Raw genomic sequence first — 19,094 nt, 5'->3', positions numbered from 1 at the left:
CCCCTCTGCTGCTCGCCCAGGGGGGTCTCTGCAACGCATCTCTCATCCGTTTTAGCATTAGAAAAAGTGATTTCCTTTAGCAGTTAGTGTCTCGCACAATCCCCTTTGACGCTCCCTCTCTACAACCGCCGCAGGAGAGGGAGATCCTTCCATTGGTGAAGCAAATGCTGGATCCGCCGCGTGGCCGGGAGCTGGTTGGAGCCGGAGGGCTTCGCAGAGGGGTTTGGGGAAGCGTCTCTGGTTGGCTCAGGGACCAAAGGGGTCAAGCGTGGTGGATTTCTTGTCATCGGAAGAGTAAAAAGCCAACGGGTGACGAGGAGGCATTGGTTAGAAACGCGTAGGGCAAGCGGGAGTTGGACCAGATGACCTTTAAGGGTCCCTTCCAACTCAAACGATTCTATGAGAGGCCCCACCGCGACGTCCTGCGAGATGAGGGAGGAATTCAACCAAACTGAGCAATGAAACCAACCAGCAGAGCCTGGCCAGCGCCTCCCTCCCGCCCTGCTCCCCCCGGCCTCTAGAAACAAAGTCCCATCAAGTACTCAAAGTTTATTACAAGTGAACTGGAGATGACTTGGCATGAGCGATCCATTCAATTAACAACGTTCAGAGGACGGGCGGCTCTCCCTGGGCTCTGACAACACTTAAGAACATTAAGAGACGGAGGCCAGGACAGCTTGCGTGGAAAAAAATGCAACAGCCACCCCTCGGCACGGTAAGAACCAGCAGCTTTCCAGGACCAGGAGGGGAGAACAACACCACAGAGGTGAGATTTGCTTTCACTTATTCCTCAAGTAACAGTCGGTGGCACAGCCCTAAGTGTCACGAAGCCCTGGCTTTCCTCGAGCGGGTTTTCTCTCTTTAAATGGAAAATTCAGACAGTATGTGAATCTATAGGGTTAAAACGAGTCAGTCTCTGAGGAGCGGAGCCTCAAAAGGGGCCGGCTGCTGTGGCAGAGCTGGTGTCGGGGAGCCCGTTTTCCTGCGTGTCCTGGGACGAGGTGCTCGCCTGCCTCTGGGCCAGCGCTGAGCTCGAGTGTTTGCACTTGGGTGAACCGCACTGACAGCTGAAGAACTTGCCTTTGATGTCCCAGAACCTGTCGCCGTAGTCAAAGCTGGAAGAAAGAAAAGGAAACGGGGTCACCGTGACGAAGGAACGCTCGGGAGCGAGAAGCCGAGGTTGGCAGCACCTGAAGCAAAGCAGCATCAGCACATGGAGTACATTGGGGACACGGCTTGGCAAGCAATGGGACACAGCAAACCTGGGGGCAGCAGAGCTCTTGTCTCTCTGCAGAGGAAGGGGTTTGAGAGGTGACAATTCAAGTGCCTACAGCAGTTCAGCCTCCAGCTAGCTGTAGGACCTCAGCACTTAGAAGTCTACCTGGACCAAATGCATTTGGAGAGTTTTGTTTTCTGTTTCAGTCCACTGCTGGATAAAACCATCCAGGATCTGCCCCCAGCACAGAGCTGAGCACAACGAGCTTGCAAAAAAATCTAGAGAAATTCCTACAGTGAGGACCAGAAAGCCACAGAGGGGAGCAGAGCCCCCAGCTGAGCTGACCCCAGTCAGCCAAGCAGCCACCAGGGGATGGGGCTGCTGCTGCCACTGAGGTTCCTCCCAGCACCCCGAACCCCAAAGGCTGCCCTAAACCAGCATCCTGACATGGGGCCACCTGGCACTGGTCTACTGGGGAAGAACTCAAGACATGAATCCCAAATCCTGAGCATCAACTTGAAGTACGTGCTCTGGACAAGTCCTGGTCTAGCAGTGTTAATCTAACACAACCATGCATGGAGAACAGGAGACAGTAGGAGGGTCTGGCACAGCCCCACCACATGCCAGCCCTGCCCATGGGGCACAGATGGGGCCTTCTGCTTCATACTTGGAAGGTCTCACACCTCCCAGCGCTCACAGTGGAGATGAGGGCTGTGCTGAACAACTCTGTCACTGCTTACCGGCTTTTGGGTTCATGGGATTTTGTTGTTTTGGGCTTTTTTTTTGTGATTTCCCAATTTCTGGCTGCTTCAGCGGCTATCCACAGCAAGCCCACAGCAAGAAAAAGTTTAGGGGGAAAAGGGAGGCTGAGTTACAGACGTCACCAAACGAAAGAAGAAGAAACAGGAAAATACAAAATCAGCGACATCAAGCACTGAAGCTCTGGAGGAAAAGCTCGCTGCTCAGAAGGCAGGACAGGGCACGGGAAGGTTTGCAGCACTCAGTCCTGCCCAGGCAAGGTGCAGGCAGCCAGCCCAGCTCGGTACCTACCCAATTTCTTCTCCAGCCTCTATGTGCCTCGTGCTGAAGAAGGCGATCCTGGGAAAGCGGAGGTCCTGGTGAGACATGAAGACTCGCACGGGGATGAGGTTTGGCTCACAGAGGTGGTTTATAAAGCGGCTGATGTTGCCATAGAAACGGGCATCTATGCAGTACACCTCTCCATCCTAGAGGGAGAAATGTTGCGTGTTTCATTAGATGGGATTGGTTCTAGAGTTATTACTGCTACTTGTTTGTTTGTTTGCTTTTTAAAAAAGGCAGTGAGCGAGCTAGCAGCCCTTGTGCTAACACTCTGGAGATCCTCAAAAAGAAGAATGGCCAGGGAAGGCTTTAAAAGGACTAAACACATACTTCTACATTCAACACAGCCCCGAAAATAGTTTCCCGTGGAACACTCTGCCCCTGTGAGCCCAAAGACCTTTCAAAAATGCTCTTGACATTGGCTGGCACAACAGCTCTCCCCAGATCTGCTCTGCTGAAGCACTGGTTTGGTGCAGCGGGATTTGCGTTCTGGACAGAGCAACACCTTATGGGTAAAAGCCACTGGACAGGGGAACAGGAGTCTGTTCTGTCCTCTAATTGAACACGACAGCCAGGAAAACACTAAGCCAGAGCCTAGAGAAAACAGGTTTTTTGCAGATAAAAGTGAGAACACAGAAATTCCCTTTCCAGAGAGCCCAGACAGCAGTCATACTTTGTTTTCCTTGAAAATAAAAGAACCCCCCTCAGGGCTTTTTTATTCCAGTACAGAATGACTGTGCAAAGCAGAGACTTTAATTACAGAAGCTAATTTCTGTTGCAAAGAGGCCAAAAGCAAAAGGATCCATTAGCTGCTCTCAAACTCCCTTTTGGGCAAGCACCTTGCAATCTTTAATGGATGAGCTGGGTCAGATCACACTGCCCAGCTGGTGCAGGAGCCCAGGGAAGATGTCCCAGTGATTGGGGAGGCATCACCCTCACAGCCCCACGCCACACAGAGTGCTGCGAGCTCTGATTTCAATCGCATTTAAGTCTCATCCCTTCTTCACCTGTGGAAATGCCACCTTCTGTAAGGACAGCATCAGCCACCCTAGTGAGCAGCTGGGGAGATCTGAGCTCTTCACCATACAAACCAAGATGCTCTCCTTGAGAAAGCAGGCAGCATTCCCACGGCCAATGAGGACAGGTCCCAGAGCAAAGTGCTTCTCACCTCGCTGCAAGAGTTTCAGGAATGTCAGAGGCAAACAGAGAGGAAGAGCAGAATGGGGTAAGAGGACGCACACGGATGGACTCTGCAGACATCTGCATCACTTCTTACACCTAAGATCTTCAGTGCTTAAAAAGGACCTTAGGATCTGGCACTCAAGGATGCATTTTGGTGGGCATGGTGGTGATGAGCTGACCACTGGATTAATGATCATAAAGGTCTCTGCCAATCATAAGGATTCTGTGAAGAACATTTATTTCAAATGGCTTTCAATGCTCAGCAGCTGCGATGCCAATGGTTCCCAGTCAGGCTTAGGACCACATGTGGGAAGGGGAGCTTAACACCAATAGAAAGCAAGCACACTAGATAAAACTCATCCTCCCATCTATCAGAAATAGTGTGTTTTTTTCTGGCTCTCTAGTACAGAGACAAAAATAAAAACAAAAAATAATCCCATTAACCTGTGGAAACCCAGAAGGTATCTACTGTGCTATGTATTCTTCCCTGAAAGCCCAGAACAGGCCCCGAGTTCTGACTGCTCGATGTTTGCCCTCTTTCAGACACAGGAAGGGATGTGACTGCAAGACCTGGCACGTTGAGTGATTCACCACACACATGGCCCCCAGTGACAGCTCAAGGAACAAAGACATCAGAAATGACGTCCCCAACATTTGTGCTTCAGCACAAGCTGCATCCAGGCCACTCCTTCAGGACACAGCAGAGCCCTAATGCTCCCCACCCATGATATTTTCCCAGTGCTGGGGATGTGAGGGGACCCGCTGGGCTCTGCCTGCCTTCAGCACAGCCTTGGGTTTCTCTGAAGGACCCCTGAGCGACTCGCTGCCTGTTGCACAGATGCTCCACTCTGAAGGTGCACTGATGAAAGACTGTGTGCTTGTTTCTGTACAAAATCCAGATGTTCTACCTGAAAGCAGCCAGCCAGGGGTTAACCTGAAGGCCAAGCAAGACCCGGGCAGTCTCTTGTTCATAAATGCAGAAGCCAGCTTGAAGTCCCTGCTGCTCTTTAACCTCTAGTTACAGTCTGACCCCTGTTTTCAGACCTGCTACAAGGCTCACTACTTATCTTTTTTCAACTTCAGTGTCTGTCACTTAAGAAGAAAAATTGTAATAACAAAGCAAAGCTTCTTTGTGACAGGCTGATGGCAGGCACAAGACAAAGACCGCTTTACAACTTCCCTTGGAAGGCGTCCCACTGCTCTGATTCCCCAGCTCAACTTTCTCCTCTTCTCCCTTCTCAAGGAAAGTCTGAAGTGACGCTCAGATGCTTCAGATCACACTTTTCAAAGCAAGATTTCTGCACTGAGACAGCCCTCTGCAGAGCAGCAGAGGACAACCAACAGCAGCAGAAGCCTCAAGTCCCTGCTAGGGTGTCTGCTGGATCCCTTTGTAAGGGAGCAGCATCTCTTTCAGCTTTGCAGCTCACGCATCAACATCTTTTTATGAAGAGCTTACAGAGCTGCCAATCAACACCACCACAAGCCTGCACACTGCTGTATACACACCTGAATATCAACAGCTGAACACCTGAACTCAGGATGTTTGAGCATTTTTAATAGGGAAGCTCCTTGCCCTGAGCCTGCTGTGGGCAGCTCGTAACGCTGTGGCCCAGCTGGGCTCTGTTACCATTCTAACAAGCCCTAAAGTCTCATCTCCACAACCTTACGTTTCTAACAAAACCCAGTGAGAAAGCAGCTCTGCTTCCAAGCTTTCAGAGCACGCTGTACATCAAGATAGAGAAATACTCTCTGTGCTCCTTTGGAGAAACAAGACCTTGGGTTCACCTCCCTGGATGCAGTCAGTACCTTGTTGTCAAGGTCGAAGAGGTAGGAGTCCTCTTCACGGACGTCTGCCTCGGAGTCAGATATCAGCTCACCAACATACCTGCAGGCAAACAGGAAAGGCAGAAATAAGATGCTTGTGCAACCACCACCTTGTGTTTAACACCCCCTTCCAGTAAGAGGGGAAGGAAGGGATGCAGCCACCATCACAATCATAGCCTCAGCAGTGCAGGTCATTTCAGACCCGCCCGGGCAAACACAGCTTTGCCAACTCAGAGCAGCTAAAATCTGGCTCCAAGCTCAGTCTTTTCAGGGCAACACTTTTAATATTAAAAATGGAGTTTTATTTCCAACAGAATTCACTCTTTCCTTTCGCAATCCTCTTTGTTGGCCAAGATCAATACATTAATCCAACTCTCCTTATGTCCACCGTTGGACTCACCTCCTGTACAGTACTGTCATGTCTGTGCTGTTTACATTTCAATGTAAAATGTTTGTTTCCCATTCTTCCAACATTTGAACTGATTATGTATGCTGTACACCTGAAAAAGTCCTGTTGTAAAAGTCCCAGGTCTAGACAAACCTGTCAGAATGCCTGGAAGGATGTAGGCTTCTTCCTCATCCTCCTCAAACCAGACCATATCAGAGCTGTAGTCTGAGCAACAATTACACTGGTGTCAAAACAGGTGCAAGGCAGATTGCAATCAGGCCCTCCCACTGAATGTGTGCTCTGTGGTCTGGTTTGCTGAGCAGGACCAAACACAGGCACCACTTCTGACGCTCCAGATGTTGGGTTTGATGACTCAAGTTACAGGAGTCTCTGCTGCACCTGCATTCCCACATCTGCCTCCTGTCTCCAGCTTACACGGTTCTAGGCTGTCAACCTACAACACTTCCTGAACTGAGCAGCCTGCAATCAAAACAAAGACACACAAGGGGAGATGAACTGAGCCAGAGGGAGGAATAGAAGAAAGAAGCTGTAGCACAGTAGATTCTGGTACCCAGCTCTCCGCAGCCTTTGACACAGCACTAATGAATTATAAGCAAAGGACTCACAAAACAAATATCCTTCATAACACCAACAGATGCTCCCACGATCTGCAGCCACCACACCAGCAATTCCCCTTCAGCTTTCGGAAGCATTTTAGAAGCATTAACCAACAGTATCCACATCCCCTTTTGGCCCGAGGCAGCATTTAACTTCAGGGCTCAGGAAGGAGAGCCACGAAACATTAACCTGGAGCAGACCCACGCACTCTGTGACCAGGGATCGTTTGGCTGCAGTTCCCAAATCTAAGCAATCTGGCAGAGCTGTTCTGCCAGGCCAGGAGGCTGCTGTGGCCGTGTGCGATGCTGCTGTTTGCCCCCACTGCATCTTGTTATTTATTAAGAGCTCCCACAAGGCTGCAGCATTACTGGAAACCACACGCTCACTGGTGACCTAAAGCAATAAGAAGATTGTGGCCAGAGGCAGAGAAATTGCTGTAGCGTGGCACAGTAGCCAGTAGCAGCTTGGAAACAGCTGAATAATGCTGCACAGAGAGGCACTGCTCAGCGAGTGCCACTTCAGGGTCACCATTTAGTGGAACAAAAAATCCCACAGTCTAATTAAAAACTGTTGTTTCCATGTTCCTTTAAAGACCATTCCTGCAACTCCTTTCTTTTTCAGTACTGTTACCAACACAAACTTTTCCATAATTTACCAGGTCCAAAGTTACAGAAAGATGCACAAGGAGCACAACCTCCTACTCCAGGAAGAGTCGGAGCATCCTTCATGGAAGTTAAGGCAATGTCCTTCTTCCCAGCAAGATGCTGAGCGCACTGGAGGCAGTAACTTCACGTTGCTACTCATCACTGTGAGATCAGAGCATATTCCATGCAAAAACCAGGAGCAATGATACATCCCCAGCACAGGCTGTGTTTGTTTCCACGGGGTGTGGGAGATGGGGTGGGATGCCCAAGATGTCCCTGGCTGAAGGGGTGGCTGAAATATCTGCCTTGGTTCAGATGGTATCTTGCTGGAGCTGTTTTGTACAGGAATTAAACATCTGGAAGCCACATAATGTGCTCATACCAAAAGGAACAGACCAAAGTGTCACAAAACCTCTGGTTTGTGCCTCCAACTCATTCAAAGCCCATACCCACAGCACCATCCTTAGACCAACACAATTATCACCCTTTCAAAGCAGAGGAATAACCCCAGCACAAAGGGACTGCCTGGTCAGGGCACTGCTCTGCATGGTCAGTGCAAAACACTCTTCTCCAAGTGCTGATCCTGGGAACTGCTGTGTGTAAGCAGCCCCACAGCACCAGGACTTCTTTGCCAGAGGTGAGGAAAAGGAGGAACAAAGGCTGCACACACGCAGTATTACAGAGAAATAGCACAGCTGGCTTGAAGAAGAGAAAGGCTGGGGTTGGTGAGCTGAGCGAATAATATGAGTGTGTGAGTGAGAGGGATGGGGACAAGGAGGAGCCTGCATGGGCAAGACAAAAATGAATTCAGCTGCTTAGCATGCAGCTCATTTAGAGAATGAAGATGGTGCCCACCTCTGAAACTGCCTCAGCAGCTCCTAGCAAGCGTGCAGGAAGAGTTAAGGGCAGCTGTGGCATCTGAACCTCATCAGCTCTGACTCTCCAACACACCCATCTGTGCTGGTCACCCACTGCACAGAGCTGCCCAGTCTCCCTGGGCTGCCAGTTTATCACCACTTATCCCTCTCTAGTGTTTACATTCCAGCAGGACGTGGTAAAGCTGGTGCTGTTTTCTTTAGGAGCAGTTTGCCTACAGGCTCAGGATCATCTCTGGGCACTTAACCAGGACACAGCGACCTTCAGGACCCATCAGGAAGTCCCACCTGAGGACACACATGAGACACTCCCCCGTGACTCTGCCTGGATGAAACGTTTGTATTTTCCTTTCTTTGTTTAAATACTGCAATATGCTACACCAGTCTCCTGCTGCCTGACTCCATACAACATCAATAATCCGCTCCATAAAACCCCAGCACGTATTTTCATGAAGGGCAATAGTCCTGTCTTATTTAAAACATCTTAGCTCATTAGTACCACAATGAAGAAAACACTTTCCCAACTGCTTACTGAACAACATCAACCACTTTAAAGCCTTAAAACCACGTGGTTCAGCAGCAGTTTTTTCAACCTGATATAAATCTTAATATTTTCGTTCCTAAGTACTTTATTGAACCAGGGCCTAAATTTGTGCTTAATGCCAAATGCTTTACTGTTTTGATGAATCAGACTAAAGGCAGAGCTGTGACACCAGGGAACCTCTTGGGAAAAGCCAGTCTTGAAGCAGAAAACAACCCTATATGAAACAGTTGTTCCAAATTCCCTCAGCCTTAAAGGTCTTGTACACGGTGAACACATGATGCATTTGCAGCACAACCCAGATCTGTCTCATTCCTCACTGCTCATGCGTCACAGGGGCAGCAGAGCCCAGAACCACAAGCTGACCACAGACTGCAGCGAGGTGGAGAGGGGTGGAGAAAGCTCCATGCCACGAGGAAAGGACGAGCAGAGCAGGAAATGGGATCAGGAAGCCTCGCAGTGAGGTGAGCTGCTCTGCTCTGTGCCAATTTGATTTGCAAGAAATCATGTGCTGAGCATGCCAGCCCTTGGGAAGTGCTGCATTTGTGAGAGCTAATGAAAGCTGAAGGAATAACTCACTCGCACACAAAGGTTCCCAGTGGAATGTCTTGCATCGTTCGCACACCCCAGCCCATCTTTTGCGTCCGATAGAGCTGCAATCGAGTCCTGGAAAAGAGGAAATGAAGCCACATCAATAGCAGCACTGAGCAGAAAGGCAGCAGGGGAAAGAGCAAAAAAAACCAACCAAACAAACAACCATGCAACCTCCAATCAGCACAAATGCAAAGAGAATATTTCAGCATTCAAACCCCCTGTTCTCAGTCTGGTGCCACTATACGTGTGCTCCACAGACCGGGATGGCACTGCCTCTCCCTGCCCAGCTGCAGCTGGTGAGGTGCATGCTTGGTGCCTTGCACACGTTAAGGACTGGGGAAGAGGGCATGGCAGCAGACGCTCCATGCTGATGCACAGCTGATGATTCACACACAGGATACCAAAATCCCACCTCCAACATTTCTTTCTCTTTCACACACGTGCCCAGCTCTCAGGGGAAGGTGGAAAGGGACTTCAGGCTCCAAAGGGAGCGGTGCTGCAGGGGGAGGCAGGGAGCTTACACTGAATTAAGAACACCTTGAGCTAAGTGCTCTGATCCCTTTGCCCTCTGCTGAGGCCAGTGCATTTAGCAGCTCCATCGTATCCAAATCCCTGGAGGAAACGTAAGGAAGAAACGCTGCAACCTGAAACTTCTTGGTGTAATAGCTGCTCCGTGGAATTTTACTGATGGAGTTTATAGGCAGAGAAACAATCCCGTAAGTCATTCTGTCTCCTGCTCAGCCAGAACTTGAGTTAAGTGCAGGATGAACCATCTCCACTAGGGAATGTTCTCTCTTCCCCCCTGGGAAGCAACCCCCCCTCTCAGCAATGCTGTTATCGGAATAAAGAGAAATCTGATGCTCACCTTAACTTCACTCTATTGGTTTTTCCAGTATTTCTCTCCTCTTCCCCCCACCCATTCCCTCTTTGCACCATCAGCTCAAACCATGCTTCCTCTCCAGGGCTGATGGTTTACTCCTATTTGTTCACAGCTCCAGGAGCCTGAACCAGAGCTAAACAAGACACCAAGAGAACACTTGAGCTGACAAAAAAACAGAAGCATCAGATCTAACTGCATGGCTCCTGAATAAACACTCATACAGACACCGAAGCTGTGCAGTTTGGATAGGAAAAACTACAGGGCTGAAGTTCTGTGGAAACACATCCAGCCCTTTCTTATTTTTGAAGTTGCAAAACGTCCTTGGAAATGTAAAGCCCACCAAAAAAAAATGTGTTGTCAGTACCATGAAAGATTTGCAAAAGTCTTTTTCTTCCAGGAGGATTCCTTAGAAGTTTGTCCCGATGCATTCAGTGCATTGGCAAACTTCTCTGAAGCAAAGGTACAATACAAAACATTTTCATTACTGTCTGGCACCAAAATGAACAGAGCCTAATCAGCAACACCTCTGAAGCCAACAGGTATCCAACTCAGAGAGAGTCAGGCCAATAAGTGGGAAACTTCAAGCAACCAATTCTTTGCCTGCCAGCCTGTATTTCTAAAATCAACTGCTATCTTACGACAGCTTCTAAACTGAGGCTCTGCATTTTTTGTTGCTCTTATGTCTCTCACAGCTCTCTACCTGACAAGTTACACCCAAGGCTGCCCTTGGGTGCAAACCCAACACCCTTTGTACACTCTGTGGTACAGCTGAGAAAGACCAGCACAATTCTCCCATGCGCTGGGGTCAGCAGCATGGCACAGATCCCAGCTGAGCTCACTGCCTACTGCTGTTCATCCCCACCTGCAGCACACAGAGGAAACTCCTCTGCCTCTCACTGCTGTGTGCTGGCACCTGCCCAGCTCTGCTCCACCTCTGCAAGTTCTGCACTTTGTGTGTCTGCAGGCAGAGCCGAGGCTCTGTGGTTTGTCCCACAGCAGGCTGTGTGTGGCTTCTCACCTGAGCCCATTCTGCACCACCCGGTTCCTACAGGTCCGCCAGCACGAGCAGGCATGATTGCACTCAAAGATGAGCGGGGGCTCAGCCATGTTGAACTCAGGCAGGAGTCGGCCGTCCTGAAGAGGAGATGCATTCAAGACAGAGTTAGTTTTCTCTTCTTGTAAACTTTCTCAAGTGCAAAACGGGTGAGAAGACCCCTATTGCAGAGGCATGCCCCAAAACAACCTCACAACTCAACTTCTGCAAGGCTTCGTTCTGCCCTAGCAGCAGCACACAAGCCACTGTCAAAAACAGCTGACAAACAGCAAGAAACCATTCAGGTTTTTGCTGCCTGGCTTCACCCTATGCACCATCATCAAAAGTATCTCACAGTGCTGTGCAAAAAATGGTGTGCATCATCATTATCATCTTTTCATAGTGCTGGAGGGGAGAAGCATATGCTTTGTCTATCTCTGGAATAAAGCCTAAACTTCCACGTTACAAGGCCAGCACATCCAAGTTCTGTAAACCACATTATCTTCCCAAATAACTCTCCCAAAAAAGCTACAATTCAATTATCTACCAACCGTATAGGATTAAGTAAGTGATAGAGGCAGTTCATCACACTAAACAAATATGGCTTTTATGGCTTTAAAGATATAATCACCTATTAATGTGTAAATAAAATGCCTACAAAGCAAAGAAAGATGCCAATACTCCCCCTGGGAGAAACTTACAGAGATTAAGAGAACTTCTGATCTTAGCAGAACCTGTCCAAATATTAACCTCAAAACCTCCCAGGCGGACTGAAGCACACTTACCCAAAACAAACTGGGCTTCTGGCAGTGATGCAGTTAAAACATATTTACTTTGCATTCATCCAGAAGGATCCTGATAAGTACAGGTAGGCAAAAATCTCTCTTCTACCCTCCCCCTGTTTATATATTACAGCATTTTCTATGTCTTTCTGAAATGGAAGCTGATTTCACGCATGGGTTATTAAATGCTCTCTATCACATGGGTATAATTAATGGCTCAGCTGGCATGACAGCAACACAAACAAATAACACTGGAAAAGCTTCCCTGAGTATACATTTTGTTATTATCACATACACCTCAAAGCTGAGACTGCAACTCCAGGCATTTTAAAACAAAAAGCAGAGGAGCTGTGCAAGGAATTTGCCTTTAGGTCCTACTAGAAATCCTGAATTTTGCAATATTCTGTTTGCCAACCAAACACGAAGCTGTGCATCCTCACCTTATCATACCAGCAGCGCATACTGAGTTGGCCACACATGCAGTTACTGGAGGAGCAGTCGTCTATACACACGCAATACTGAAAGAGAAGCAGAAGGGATCAGCTCCAAGCCACTCCAGCACAAGTGAAAGAGCAACTTCTCTAAGTGGGCCAGCGAGCAAAACCACAAGTCTTCACTTTCTCCTGCCTGGAGTGCCTTCCAAACTTTCCCAAAAGAGGCCACTGCTGCAGCTCATTAACCAAAAAGATAACCAGACTCATCAGTTCAGTGTCATGTTTACTCAGTTCTTCAATTCTACGCATAATGGATGGCAAAGGAGTCCAGCCTGCAGAACAGGATCCCGTCATGAGTCACCTTCATCCTCTCCCCACATTACTAACCTTCCTCTGTGCCCTATGAGCTCCACACCTGAGGACAAGGAAAGCTCTGAAGTCACTTGGAAGACAGCATGAGGAAGGTCTCCAAACAACTCTTTAACTCTCACAGCCAGAACAGAGGAAAAGGATAAACAAATGGGAGCTGCACCAGGCAGCACCAGGCTGCAGTAACAGCTGAATGCAGAGGTGAGGTGAAGTCTGGGAAAGGAAAAACAGAAGAATCCCTTCTTCTGGAATTTCAGAGCACAACCTTGGCTTGAACTCAATACGAGGACGAGACATTCCCATTCTGAATGCAAAACTTGGTCTGAGGTGCAGTGCAACATCTCTAAATGCTCGCAGCAGAACAGGACAAAAACACAATCCCTCACCTGTAAATGGGTGATGTTTCTATCAATGTCCATTGGGGAGGTGACACAGTTCTGTGAGACATACTTGTAGTTGCTAGGACAAGGCTCACTGTCCACTGAATTGACACAGGGAATCGGGATCCTCTCATAGCCCCGGGCAATGTCTCTGTCAGAGGCAGAAAGAGAAGTGTCACAGCAGAAAAGCTTCCCCAAACAAGGGGCCATTCAAACACCATCCTGGGGTAGAATCAGTGTCTTCGATCACCGAGCAATTCAGACTAGATCAGAGTTCATATTTTTCCACTCTGCCTTACAGATTATTCTTTGTGTTTGTGAGTATTTCCATTTGGAGGATGAATTTACAAGTCATGGACTGAATCAGCGATTTTTCAGTCCTGCTAAGCTCCAACTGACCTTCACACCAGTTTAGAAAGCACAGCACAGCACACACTTTCAGTCCTTTCTCAAAGCAGGCTCCCTGCCTTGCCCTGGCCAGGGCTGTATGTCAGGACCCACGAGCAAAGTCAGTCGGATTCTCACCTGCTCACTACCTTCTCAATCTGGACAGGCTTCTCAGTCGATGATTCTCTGAGTGTTTTGTTCATCTGTAGAGCCACCCAGACCTGAGAGTTAAGGCTGGAGCACTGGAGCGGAGTCTCACCCTCCTTGTTCTTTAAAGTGACATCCGAGCCACGGGAAAGAAACAGACTGCAAAACAGTAAGAAAGGATAAGCATCCCTAAGAGAAAGTGCACAAGGGGAAAATGAGTTGAACTGCATTCTCCAGCCAGCCCTTAAGGGACAACGTAGCATCTGCAGCAGTGAATAATCACCTGGGTTTTCTTTATAAGCATGGCTCAGTGAATCCTTCTACAGGAAGGTGCTGCCAGAAGCCACAGGCTGGAGCTCTGGGCAAATCCTGCCCTGCTCCAGGTCCAACAAATGCCTTGCTGGTGACCAGCCTAACTTCAGGCAAGCTGGAAACTCTTTCTGGGAGGGAAAGATAAGGGGTGGGAACAGTAGGCTGGAAATGGTTAAGTCCAACCAGAAATTTGTATTGGACTTGGCCCTTGTTTATACTCACCAGCTTTTGGTGAGGACACATGCTGACTTTATTCCTAGCAGTGACTAAACAAAAGAAAAGTCTTGTTACCCTATTACACCACAAAAAGCTCCAGGACTACCCCTCGTTTTGTGATCCTTTTTACACCAGCTCTGGCAGCAGGCAGTGTTTCGCACCCACTGTGCCTAGGAGCAAGGGCAACAGAGAAGCAAGCCCTGCATCCCAATTTTGGTCCGTGCTTAAATGCCAAAGGCATTTCAAAAGCTGTCCCAAGCTTCCAGCCAGCACCCAGCCAGAAATGAGCAACCAGGGGAAGGGAGAGCAGCAGCAGGGCTGGAGCTGTACTCACACAACACACTCGTAGCGGTTCTCTCTGGCTGCAATGTGCAGGGGGGAATCTCCATGAATATTCACCGCATGTAAATCACACTTAGCAGCCAGCAGAATCTCTGCAATGTCAACACAGCCAGAAAAAGCAGCCCAGTGCAAACAAATATTTTCCTCCTGGAGGGGAAAAAAAACAGAGCAGAGGTTTGTTTAGTGCATTAAAACCCTACTGCTTTGGGAACTCCATCATCCTCAGCTCTACACCTGAGGCATTGAACACGTAGCTTCCTTCTCCTCCCCTACACTGCTCATGCTGGTTGGGAGTCCCAGGGCGGGCAGGGAAACCTCAACAGAGCTGAGCAGGGAGTTCTCACTCCAGCCACCTCCGCGCACAGAACTGGGGAGGCTGCATCAAAATGCTCCATTGCCTTTCTGTTGCACACAGACTAATTGTCTATCTGTGAGCCACAAAAACAATCTGGATCAATCCACGAGAGAGGTGGCAGACATGAATAACCACAATGGAAAAGGCTAGAAGCTGAACTTCCCCAGCCCAGACACACAGCAAAACTTGCATGTCTCCCAAGGTACAAAATCGAAGAGAAAAAGTCTCTGCCAAGCAAGAACAGAACACAGGCTGTAGGGTTTGTGAAAGTGCTAGAAAGAGAACCATGAGCTACATGGAAAGCAATCAATCTGACTTTGGGCATCTCTTAAATACTGTATGTACTCATCTCTCACTAGCTGCACTAGAAATAGCTGAACACTCATCTATTTGATGGAGATATTTTAAGCGATGATACTCTGTTTTCTGTTACAGTGCAACTGGCAGCACTTTAGAGTCCTTCCCCCCGACAGGCCCTAAAGATGCCCGATACAACAGTGCAATCATAGAATGGCCTGGGTTGCAAAGGAGCACAATGCTCATCCAGCTCCAACCCCCTGCTGTGTGCAGGTCACCAACCAGCAGCCCAGGCTGCCCAGAGCCACATCCAGCCTGGCCTTGAATGCCTGCAGGGATGGGGCATCCACAGCCTCCTTGGGCAGCCTGTTCCAGTGCAATGACAGTAATGATCACCTTTTTTTATTATTATTTTTTTTTTTTAAATAAAAATAAAGCACATCTTAAAGTCGTTGCAACCTAACTTAGATCTTCTCTTACATGAGGAGGCTGCTGGCACGCACCAGGGAGTGGGAAGACCTCTTTGTGCATGGCTTCTGCCTCCTACAGTGGTAAAATCCAGGAAAAAACCTCACCAGCATCATGTACTGATCTATAAAAGATTAATGCTGTTGATTGCATGCTGCATGCTGCTCAGACACGTTACAGACACCTAGATTTGCTCCTTCATTTAGCACTGGCTACTGCCTAGCAGGAGCATAATTACAATCAAAAGCGTTTCTCACAGAGTATGATGTTTCCTAGCACAAATGACATTACTTCTTAATGGCTGCAATCAGGAGACACTGAGCTGTAGGTACAGTAACAGATATGTGATATATACATCTGCTAAGGGGATATTTTTCTTCCAAGTGAATTGTTGACTGAGACAATTTGGTTTTCATCATTTAACATGTGAACTTTTAACTGGCAGCCAAAGGCTTCTGTGACAGCTCAAACAAGAGTCAGCGCAGACTGTTCTAGGGTCCTGAGGTCATGCAACAACCCCAAAGCCCCCTCCTCCCACTTTGACTTTGGCTTTTATGAAGAGTATCAGGTCCAGAACTGCCTGCGAACTGTTTAAGTTACCAAGGAACGGAGGCTGCTCCTACTAAGGGCTTTTAGACTGGGGAAGGCAACTCACACATGGGGCCACTCTGAGCTCTGTGGGACAAATGTGCCAGCACCTACCCCTGCCAGCACCCAACAGACACCAGAAAAGGCATTTAGGGAGACAAACACAAAACGGCGCTTACATCCATCAGATTCAGAAAAGCACTAGCAGCCCTGGAGAAGAAAATATATTGTCATGAGGTATGCTAGGGCGTGAGATGAGATGATATCAACTACCTCTCATCTCTTACAGACCCAAGCCTGGAGTAGCTCTTCATACCCAAGCTTCCCTTGCAGATACTTCTGGGGTTGCAATAGCAGAGGGGGAAAAGACAGAAATACTCTATTAAGAAAAAAGGAGCATTGCTGAGGTACTGAATCTCCTGAGCAGAAGTGAATGTGCTTCCCTTCTTCTCCCCCATCACCTCCCTCTCATTTTCTCTTTTTACTTGAAAAACTCTGTGAATTCAGCTGGCACAGTAAGACACCCAGAGCCGCTGGGCCCACCGAGCTCCCAGGGAGCCCAGGTGGGAGGAGGAGGACTGCTTTCTTGCCTGGAAAGCTTCTTCTAGAGTAAGGAAGAACATTTTCCCAGCCAACACTCACTGTCACTTCTGTATAGGGATCACTGTGCCTCCCTGTACTGAGCCCAAAGTTGCTGTTCTTGGGCTCTTCTGGTTTCTAAACAGAGATTGCGGATTATTTCTAAAACAGATTCCAGGAAGAACCTCACATTGTCTCGAATGTTGATGTCTGACCCCTTTGCAAGCAGTAGCTTCACCAGCTCGATATGCTTGTACTCAGTGGCCCAGATCATCGGCGTCCAGCCTCCATCATCCTGGGGAAGGAAAGAAAAGGGTGAGACAAGTAGAACAGGCACAGCGGTCTCCTGCTGGTTCCCACAAGCCTAGGAAGCCATGGCAGCATGTGTCTTGCTAGGAGCCACAGACCCCTTCCCTCCACACATCTGCCTCACTGCAGTGTTTCAGTCTATGCTGCTGCAGGGAAAAGTCCCTCATGGATCCTGCAGAGCCCAGCAAGATCTGAACCAATCTGCCCCAGCAGATTTGAGTTTATTTGCAGCTAAGCAGACTGGAGATGGGTCCCTAAGGTGTTCAAATCCAGCTGACTGTCAACAACAAAGAACACCCAGCTTCTGTAAAAGCACTTGCAAAAGCTCACCTAAGCTCTGAGATGGTCAGGGCTAGGGTAGACCTATCCCACAGCACGTGTATGACCTCACCCTTCTGCCAGAAGGAGCACAGTGGCATCCTTTGGAAATTCAGGGCTAAGGGGAAACTGTAAATGGAGACACATGGAAGGGAAGTTCCCCTGAGGTCAGCAAGGAGGTTTCTGCAGCAGGCCAGAAGGGGACGTCCTCATTAGAGAATTCCTCTTCCTCATTAGAGAAGAGCAGCTTCTGCACCTTGCAGATAGGCCTCACCTGGCAGTTGACATCCATCTTTCCTATGGACAGGAGATACTGAACAACGTCGTAGTGCCCCTTCTTGGCAGCCAAGTGCAGACACGTGGAGCCCTCCGCATCCTGGACACAAGCACAGAACAAGTCCTCAGGGAACGTCCCTTCCCCACATTCCCCATGTCTGCAGACCACCAATGATGCTGAGGAACATCAGAGAAGTCATCAGAAGAACATCCAGACAAATCAGAGAACTCCAAAAGCAGCAGCAATCAGTACTGGCAAAGAGCAGAGGCAGCTTTCCAGAAAGCTCACACATGCAGCCAGTGCAGACCAGAAGGGTGAGAGCAAAGGCTATGGGAAGAGACACCTTTATAAGCACAGGGAAGGTAACAGCCCCAGCCCCTGGGTGCTCCCCTTCCCCAGCAGGCAGTGTCTGTGTTGAAGAGCCCAGAGGAAGCAGGAATCTCTTACACAGCACTGCACTTCAACGTAAAATACTCTGTTTATACAGCTTTTTGCTGTGTTTATTAGCACAAGGCTTAACCCAGCAGCTGGCAGCAGGGACCAAGACCCCAGGGTGCCCTCGGTCATGTACCCAGACCGGGGAAACAGAACAACAGCAATGGCTGAAAGAAAAAATGCTATGGGAGCAGAGTCTGGTTGATGGGCAGGCTGGGGCTGTGAGTCATGATGGAGACACTCCCACACCAACACCAAAACTCTTGGCTGGAGTCTGATTTTTATCAGATGCTTCTATTCCAAAAGTTCAGATTACAGCAAGGCCTGGAGACCAGGAAAGGAGGAGGAAATGAAAGGCTGAAAAGCAAGAGATGTTTCCTTCCTATTACAGAGTTTTCTGATGGAGGACACTCCCTTGAAAAGAGAATACAGCACAGGGATGGGAAGCCTCACATCAGGGATCGTACTAAGGTGGTTTCCTAGGGGCAAAGAAGAGTTTTCCACTCTCCCTTGAGAGCCTGACAACTGAATAATGTCACACCTCCCTCTCAGATTAATATAAGCTAAGTGCAGCTTCTCCATCCTACAGTGAGCTGGCGTATTTTAATACAGACTTTTGGGCAGTTTTGAGTGGCTTGCACATCTTATGGACAGGATCAGGTGGCTTCAGCCTGAGGGCTTCATCCCCACCCTCCCCCCCCCACAGGCTGGGGGCACTCAGTGCACACCCCCAGCAGATAACTGTCTGATTTTTCATTGAAATGGCTGGAGCTGATTGCAAACTGCAATGTTGCTACTTTCAGAAGATGACTAATTTGGTGCAAGAAACTAATTAACATAATAAACTAGTCTAGACTTCAGACGTGATCTCAGGCTTCTAATTTGTTTTTGCTGGCTCAGGGGTTTTTCCTTCCCTTTACCTTCAGAAGCAGGAAACCTCTTCTCTCCGACATCAATAAATCAGGTGAGTGACGTCTGGACTGCTGCAAGATGCAGGTTCATAGTGGCTGCTGTCCTTGCATGTGCCTGCCCTGCCCCTTCCCTCTTCCCAGCCTCCCAAGGAGTCATCCAAGGCTTGGGGTGGACAGCAGCTCTTGTGCAATCCTCCCAGCCTAGCCAGCTCCATCACAAAACGTGCATCCTGGCCCTGCTGTGCTTCCTAGCAATAGCAGAGGAGTGAGCCAAAAGCAGCAGGTTGTAACAATAAGAAGTTCACATGGGGAG

The 19,094-nt window shown here is 48.7% G+C and overlaps 1 protein-coding gene across 1 annotated transcript in view; it reads right to left on the bottom strand.

The window, feature by feature from the left end:
• Nucleotides 1-931: 931 nt before the first annotated feature.
• EHMT1 (euchromatic histone lysine methyltransferase 1) overlaps nt 932-19,094 on the bottom strand; it is a gene marked incomplete at both ends in the record, with an annotated part of 62,939 nt that continues 44,776 nt past the window's right edge. Inside the window, 11 exons of the mRNA XM_079544902.1 lie at nt 932-1,115; nt 2,267-2,442; nt 5,285-5,363; nt 8,948-9,034; nt 10,861-10,976; nt 12,098-12,175; nt 12,847-12,991; nt 13,366-13,533; nt 14,237-14,391; nt 16,722-16,826; nt 17,433-17,534. Coding sequence (XP_079401028.1) covers nt 932-1,115; nt 2,267-2,442; nt 5,285-5,363; nt 8,948-9,034; nt 10,861-10,976; nt 12,098-12,175; nt 12,847-12,991; nt 13,366-13,533; nt 14,237-14,391; nt 16,722-16,826; nt 17,433-17,534 — 1,395 coding nt within the window. The remainder of the gene's footprint in view (nt 1,116-2,266; nt 2,443-5,284; nt 5,364-8,947; nt 9,035-10,860; nt 10,977-12,097; nt 12,176-12,846; nt 12,992-13,365; nt 13,534-14,236; nt 14,392-16,721; nt 16,827-17,432; nt 17,535-19,094) is intronic.

Source organism: Tetrao urogallus (genome assembly GCF_951394365.1).
Source record: "Tetrao urogallus genome assembly, chromosome: 19".
Classification (NCBI taxonomy): domain Eukaryota; kingdom Metazoa; phylum Chordata; class Aves; order Galliformes; family Phasianidae; genus Tetrao; species Tetrao urogallus.
Note: the sequence above shows the minus strand (reverse complement) of the source record. Positions and strands in the feature narration are given on the sequence as shown.